This window comes from Euprymna scolopes, chromosome 6, assembly GCF_053919585.1.
Source record: "Euprymna scolopes isolate OS-2025 chromosome 6, ASM5391958v1, whole genome shotgun sequence".
Taxonomy (NCBI): domain Eukaryota; kingdom Metazoa; phylum Mollusca; class Cephalopoda; order Sepiida; family Sepiolidae; genus Euprymna; species Euprymna scolopes.
The window spans coordinates 158,581,368-158,590,351 of record NC_136487.1 but is presented as its reverse complement, the minus strand read 5'-3'; the positions used below and the strand labels follow the sequence as shown (position 1 = coordinate 158,590,351).

General features: G+C 34.0%; 1 protein-coding gene across 1 annotated transcript in view; it reads right to left on the bottom strand.

Moving 5' to 3' along the window:
- LOC145278281 (Y+L amino acid transporter 2-like) overlaps positions 1–8,984 on the bottom strand; it is a 65,934-nt gene that overhangs the window by 30,050 nt on the left and 26,900 nt on the right. Inside the window, exon 5 of the mRNA XM_080130573.1 lies at positions 2,942–3,065. Within this exon, the coding sequence (XP_079986699.1) occupies positions 2,942–3,065 (124 nt within the window). The remainder of the gene's footprint in view (positions 1–2,941; positions 3,066–8,984) is intronic.

Here is an 8,984-nt window from a genome sequence, read left to right as displayed (position 1 = left end):
GTATAGAAGGTATTTTTTTTTTTTTTTTTTACATTTTCACCCCAAACAACGCAAATTGCCACTTTGGTGTAGGGGGCTACTATCATGGGCAACTTTTATATCTAGGGATCTCTACAGTGTGGGGGTGGGATTTAGCAGCCTGTCGGGTTTGTCGAGGGTGCTCACGTCGTGGGGGCACAAGTGATTGCAGTTTGTCAGAACATTCACCACTAAAATACTTGTAGAAAAGGAAGAGGGATGCAACATTTCGTCGATGGGACAGAGGCTGAAGCTTAGATGCCAGTTCAGGGCTTATCAGGTTTGCAACTCTCTTTTGAACCTTGTCAAGGAGCGAGAGACTAGTAGCAGATGTGACAGCAATACTCCATACATGGGCGAATGGTGGCCTTATAGAGGTACAGGATACTTTCGGGTATTAGTAGTTGTCTAGCACGGTAGAGAGAGCCCACCTTCCTTGCAGCGGCCCTGGCAATGCCTTCAATGTAATTGTTCCAACTCATGTTTCCTGTGAACGTTAGGCCAAGAAGTTTGAAAGATGTACTCTCAGATAAAGAGTCTTTGGCCATTGCTATAGGTGGTAGACAGGGTATACATTAGGTAGAGAGAAAGAGATGGCTGTTCAGGAGATTATTAGATAGTTATAGTACTTTAAATATGCTAAAGTCGAACAATATATATATAAAGAGGGACACAGAGATAGATAGATAGATACATACATACATACATACATACATATATACATACATACACCCGTACATACATACATGATGATGATTGCAACGTCTTGTCAGACGAGTGCCACTCCCTCAGATACTGAAAGTTCATGGGCCCGAAAAAAGACATATAGTCCTGCCAGCGAATTCACATGCTCAAGCAGACATGACACTAAAGACGGTCATTGTTATACATACATATATATATACATGCACACACATATATACATTCGTACATACACAATACGCACACATACATATACATACACACACATGCAAACATAAACAAGACGGTCATTGGTATACATACATATAAATGTATACATGCATACATACATACAGAATACATGTTTATAAGCATACGCTCATATATACCCATATACATACACAATGCATAATACACAAACATACATATACATACCCACATTCATACATACACATATACATACATATACATCCACATATACAAATACATACACACATATACTTACACATACATATACGTACACATATGCACATATATATACATACACTTACCTACATATACATACACATCCATATATACGCATTAATACACATACACACATGCATGCACACATACAAATACATATACATACACACCTGCATACATACACATACATGCATATACACGCATACATGCATACAAACATTTATAAATGTATATATGTACACACACAAACATATATACACATAGACACATATACACACATATACACAAATACATATAAACTCACATGTACATATATAAATATATACACACATACACATATAAACATGCACACACACATACATACATAGATACATATAATGATGGCAGAATAGTTGTTACATGCATCCAGCATTATAGGCGTACACACATCACATCATTTTTTATCGCCACAGGACTTTTTTTCTTTTTTTTTTCTTTTTATAATAGACAAATACCTGAGGGAGTATCTATACAAAGATGGTGTTACAGAGTTTTAGCTTTGTACGACAGCTATATCTCTCTCTCTCGGTTCAAAATGTTGACATCCAGCAACAAGCAAGAGCAAGATAGCCAGCAACAAGTAAAACTGCAGACCAGCTTAATGCGGGTACTGGTCTCCTGCTTTGTTGTTTTTTTTTTTAAATAAAAAAAAATTTGGTTTAGACAACCACTTTTGGAATAGTAACTGACGATGATATAAACAAATTCACACATTTTTTCACAAATAAACTCAGCGACGAATAGTCCAAATGTAAACAGTCCAACGGACATAAATTAAAGACGCTTATTTTTTTTTTTTTTAATAAAAAGTTTGGTTGAGACAAACACTTTTGGAATAGTAACTGACGAAGATATAAACAAATTCACACAATTTTTTCACAAATAAACTCATACATACATACGTACATACATGCATACATACATACTTACGTGCATACATACATACTTACGTACATACATATATACGTACATACATACATACGCACATACATACGTACATACATACATACATAGAGAATCTGTAGTAATATTAGAGATCGACATTGATATGTAGTAAGATTCAACATTTAAAATATACTATAATTTTTCGCATGGACCTGCGGATTAAGGGATATGTAAAATTCGGTTATAAATGACATTCTTCTGGAAGTTAAATAATTAAATTGTGAATTAATTAAGACTTCTAACCGCTCGTGGCTAACGTAATTAGACCAAACTAAATGAAGGGTTTCGTTCGTGAGACATTGTTAATCTTTTCTTTTTTTTTTTTTTGTAAATCTATCGTTATTTTAAAAATAGTCTTCGACTGAGTTTCGATCTCTGGTTCCTCCTTGCAACATATCCACAGCTACAACTTGGCTAGCTTCAACAACTACAAAGAACTTGTTTTTTGTGTTTTTTTTTTTGATTTTTAGTTTTTTGGTTTTTTTTACATTAATCGGGATTTCACGAACAAATTTGTTTCCAAGGATTTTTTATCTGTGGAACACATTTCCATAATACTAATTCCCTTTAGGCTGCAATGCGGTAATCTTAAAAATTGTTCTTATAAATTCATAAGAAATTGTAGTTCTGTTCATTTCCTTCACTATGTTTAATCCTCTCATGATATTCCTCATCATTCGACTGACAAGTGATTACTTATAAATAAAATACTGAATCGATATCATTTATAAAAGGGAGACATATACAACGGAAGTCAAGTGAAACGGTGTTATTACGTCATAAATGTACTCACCAATGCAACAGATTTTGATTGGCTGATTTCTGAGATGGACAGCAGCACATAATAGGCGACATTTGTAAGGGTGTACTTGATAATGACGACAGAAAATGTAAAGTAAACAGCAAGAGGCAAATCTCTGCAATGCAAACAATTAAAAAAAATTTAATCAAAAGAAAAATTAAAAGATTATTATATTTTATCATATTTTTCTACTTTACTGTATCAAAAAACAAAAATAAATTTAAGGTTCCTAAAATGCTTACTTAAATTGTCCGCAACTCCTAGCACAACGGATAAAAGCGATAAGTATAATCAATTGTAATTGGCAGTCTATCTTTAATTCAAGCCATTATATATAAAAATAATTTTGTGAAATTGTTGTTGAAGGATCTATCTAATGAGCATACGGGAAGTGTCAAGTATATTAATATGGTTGGTAACGTAAAGACGAGAGAGACCCAACGAGAGACCCAGAGATACAACAAGATCGAGAGTCGATATCTACCCAGCCGACACCTTCTTCAGGGACGGTCTCCCCATAAATATACCTATGGATTCTATGTAAATATTGTATATACTTTCTTGTTCTCAATATATCTGTTCTATTTTACTTTTGTGTTGTAGTTATTTATTTCCATGTGTTCAGTCGAGTTTCAACAGAAATAAACAGTAGGTTATCTACAATCCAATGTAGACAATCTATTGTGGACTGAGTCACTGCGGCGAGGCATGGAAATCTTCCTCCCGATGCACCGTGATGTGTCTGTAATTAAAGCAGACAACCAATCGATTTAATTGAAAAATGGGCGATTTCCCGATTTCGATGACAATAAAACTTTTGTTGATCAGCATCCAATCCTGGAAAACGTCGGGTCTCCCAGCAAGCATGCATACCTCTCTTTCTTTCCCTCTCTCTCTCTCTATATATATATGTGTGTATGTGTGTGTGTGCGTGCGTGTGTGTGTGTGTTTGTCTCTCTCTCTCTCTCTCTCTCTCTCTCTCTCTCTCTCTCTCTCTCCCCCGGATTTCTATATATATATATATATAAGAGGCTAGACTAAATGTGTTTAATATTGTAACACTGGTTATAACATATTTGGTACTTTCATAAATCTTCTGATATTAATATATACGCGCATAATAATGTGACGTGCTGTAAAACATATGACGGTTTATAATTAAATTGGTTTCCCAAGTTACCAAATTAAAGTCAATTGGAAAAACAGTTATTGAAGATAACAAATTATATAAGATAACGCGAAGCTCCTATTCAAGCGAGACATCATGGAGTATCAGTTCGTAACATGGTGTCACCTTTGTTATGTCATTTCAAAATAGGTCTTATGAAATTCCGTAACATCACTGACCTGTTTAATAGCCGAGTTGTAAAAGTGATAGACCGTGAAATGTCAATGAACTTGGGCCGTAAAATGTTTAGAGATAAGAATTGTACTTTTACTAAAATTTGTTGCATAACGAAGCTGTGACAAATAAACAAACAAGGAATAAAATACAAAATAACTAATATAATAACTAATAGTTGGAGAAAGAAAAGTCTGTTTGTTTTCTTTTATTCTTTACAAACAGACTTTTCTTTCTCCAAATTTACAACATGGCAAGGAAGAAGAAAAGGAAAAATAATAAACAAAACAACACACTGTAGATGGAGTATACCTCTGAAATATATTTGTGATAAATTTCAAACAAGTAAAATCTTTGTTTATTTTTTTAATATTACGTTGTGATTTGGCTTTCAATCGCACTTTATTATAATTATTTACGATGTTACGGAATTTCATAAGACCTATTTTGAAATGACATAACAAAGGTGACACCATGTTACGAACTGATTCTCCATAATGTCTCGCTTGAATAGGAGCTTCGCGTTATCTTATATAATTTGTTATCTTCAATAACTGTTTTTCCAATTGACTTTAATTTGGTAACTTGGGAAACCAATTTAATTATAAACCGTCATAAGTTTTACAGCACGTCACATTATTATGCGCGTATATATTAATATTTTATTCAAATTAAAACAACGTTTCTATATGAACTCACACCCTTGAAAATAAATAATAAACTATTGTTATTTATTAAGCACATTCTTTATCCATGCTTAACCCTTAACGTAGATCCGTGAATAGAACTTCTTTCTTAGAACTTCACGCCTATGGAACTCCCTTCCGTTTGCCTGCTTTCCAGCTGACTACAATTTGTCTTCAAGTCTAATCTAAACAAGTTCTTGATGAACCGTTCCCCCTTACTAATCCAATTTACAAAATGTCCACTACTTATGATTACTACGCTATAACCCCATTGAGTAATGTATACCCATTAACCTTTATCCTCGAGTGGCGTCCTTTGTAAAAAAAAAATAAGCATAAATAATTAAATATAAATAATCGAATATAAATAATTAAATATAACATCAGTGATGTGAGTTCCGTTATAGAAACGTTGATTTTATTTGAATAAAATAAAACATCATCAGGTGGGTTTGAAAGCCAAATTACAACGCAATATTAAGAAAATAAACAAATATTTTACTTGTTTGAAATTTATAATTTAAATGTATTTCGGAGTCAAACTCTATCCTCAGTATTTTGATTTTTTCCCCTCTTTTTCTTCTTTTTCTTTCTTACCATGTTGTGGTTGGTTGGTTGGTTGTTTTTGTTTTACGGCATATCAACCTTTTTCAGGTTATTTAATGCCGAATCTAGTGATTTTGAGGAACGATTTTTTAATGGAGTATATTTGTTTTTTTTTTAAGTCGGATTCTATTTAACCCATAGTTGGGACCCTAACAGGTACTACAACTCAGGATCAAAGTGGACCTGGGAGCAATGGCAATTAAAGGGTGGCTCCAAACTCCCCAAGGCCCGCAAGCTGGGGCCTCACCATCGGATATAGTTTTAGGTCATACCCAGGACCCTACCATCTTGTGAAGTTTTAGTAAGAAAAGTCAGTAATAAAGATCCGCGTGTTGTCTTCAGCAGTTGTAGTGTGAAATGCTGGCAATGGTTGTTTGGCTACACGAGATTAACGTCAGGATGTGAGTTCCGTTATAGAAGCGATGATTTAATTTGTTTATGTCAGGGATAAGGGACGTCATTACGATAGCTTAAAAAGAATTGTACATGATATGTAAACAGGTGGATTTTTTTCTTTAAAGTGTAATTAGTAATCTACATAGAAAAAGTTGGTACGTATACGAAAAGGAATATAATTACAAATAGATAGGTCAATGATTGACACGAGTTTCATGTTTTCTCAAGGATATATAATTCGTTGTGCGGACTGGAGATCTTGTTATCAAATGAAGGAATGACACTAGGTTGACAAGTCGTAGTAATCATATAGAAATATATATATATATATACTGGGGTCGTTGAAAGAATAAGGCCTCCTATTGTTTAACTCAACAAACTAAAACGTTGAAGGGCTACAAAGTGGTATCAGTAAAACGCGTAAAAAGACATAACATACTTTTGAATAATCGTTATTGGAAACGAAATTAAATAATAATTACTGTGCTTAGAGTATTTTTGTGTTAGTATTTTCCCACACAAGAAACAGTGAGACAAAAATATATCTCTTGCTAAATATTTTATTGCGATGTTTGAAAGAACCAAATGAAGTAAAGACCCAGAAGCAAACTGCGTAACGATATAAAATACCGAAGCTTAACCTCAACTATTGATGAAAAATATATAGAAAATATCGATCCATCGATGCCTCCGTTCGGTCTCAAGAGACAATAGACACATCTATAAGTGTTGATATGCGTGTAATTGTGAAACAGGGATTGCGCAATCTCCAACTGCACTTCTCCTGACTCGGCACTGCTTGGGTCCAGCAAAAAAAAAATGGCCAAAGACTGATTGGAAACGATATCGATATACGCGGATAGCACATAAAACTCCTGGAATTCTCAAATAGTCACCCATATATTTATTGACTACGCTCAACGTTGCTTAACTTCGATGATCTGATAGGAACCGATATGTCAATGTGATTATGCCTTATGTAGCACTCTGGATACAGAGAACATGAAAGAGCCTAATATAGTTTGGTTCTTATTATCATTCACACATGCTAGTGTTTGAATACATGATAAAGTGACAGTTTTAGTCATTTAGAACTGCTTTAAACCTTTACCGATCACTCATTTTTCGAAAAAATTTCAAACAATCATTATAGTTTATAGATCACCTTCTCGGCTATATTCTGAAAAAAATTTTAATTTTCGTTCAGTAAAACAAGTTATGATGAATTTTATGGTGTTCAAAATCGTAAAAATATGTAAGGAGGCGAGCCACGTTTTTATGATTAGTTTCCATAGCAACCACGTCGCTTCAACGACTACTGTTGCTATTAGTTCACTGCTGTCGCGGAAAGAGAAGTAACAAGTGAAACAAAAAGAATGACAGCATGAAAGAGAGATAAGTGGGGGATTTTATTGAAAGCAGACGAGTGTCGTACATTGTTATTACATGTGTGTTTATGAGGGCAAAAATTCAGGCTGAAATTAAACAAAGAACAAGTGAATTTATTGATAGTCTGAAAAAATCATGGATTACAATAGAAAAATGCGAGCATGAAAAATAATATGGTTAAGCTTAAACATGGAAAAGTAAAGGACTAGTTGTTAAAACTGGAAAAGAAAAGGACAAGATATTTTAGTAAAAATTATAATAAATTTTTAACTTGAAATATTGCAGCATTAAGTATTTTTTTTTAAACTTCAATTTATAACATATATATAATATACTAGCATTTCAGCCCGGCGTTGCCCGGTTGTTTGGATGTGTATGTTGAGCAAAAAAAAAGTGGTAGTAGGAAGGCAGGCTCAAACCCGTACCGCAAAAGAAGAAGAGAACTGGGTAAAACCTAACGTTTATGCTGTTACGACCACCGACAAACCGAAAGCGACATTTTTTTTTAAATTAAGGTTATACAATCTAAAGGAGAGGATAACTTTTAAAAATATCGGCGAAAAAAGTGACCCACCCTGTGTAGAAAAGTGGCTAGTTGAAGGGGAAGATATTAATATTTTTAACCAATTTTTCGATATTTGTCGTATGAAAGGTCGAACTTTAAACCGATACTGATCTTGGTAAAATCCGTCGCCTCTATTGAAAGTTTAAGGCAGATATACAAACAGACATACATACATACATTTATATATTTGTAACTAAAAAATTTTGAGGCAAAGTAATGAAAAAGCTTGCCCTATCTCTGAATACCCTTTATGTAAATTTTCAAATATTTAGACCAGAAATTGTCTGAGTAATTTGGAAGAGACCGCAGAGGTCAATTTTTTTAACTTTGATCCCTATTATGACCCCTTAAAATTTATTGTTTTGGGCTCAAATCGAGTTATTAGGTTAGATCCATGTCCAAGGAACCTATATCTAAAATTTTAGTGCGTAGACCTAAAATTGTCGGAGGAGTTTGGTAGAGTTCTCAAAGGTCAAATCGTTGAACTTTGTACCCCTTAATTGCCAAATTTCTGGCCCAAACCGATCACATCAATTCTCCCCAAATCTCAGTACCCTATATATCCAATTTCGAGTCTGTAGACTAAAAATTGACAGAGTTATTGCGTAGGGAAATGCACAGAGACACACACACAGATACACACAGAGACACACACACAAACACGTTCACTTTTATATATACACTAGCATGGGTGCCCGGCGTTGCTCGGGTGTTAGGAGGTGTATGCTGAGCAAAAAAAAAAAAAAAAAAAAAAAAAAAAAATGGACAATGTTTTTAAATTTGACCCCTATTATGACCCCTTAACATTTATTGTTTTGGGCTCAAATCGAGTTATTAAGTTAGATCCATGTCCAACGAACCTATATCTAAAAGTTCAAGTGTTTAGACCCAAAATTGTCCAAGGAGTTTGGTAGAGTTCTCAAAGGTTACATCGTTGAACTTTGACACCTTAACAGCAAAATTTCTGGCCGATAATCTACCACAAAGACTTTCCCAAATCTCAGTACCCTGTATATCAAATTTCGAGTCTGTAGACTAAAAATTAATAGA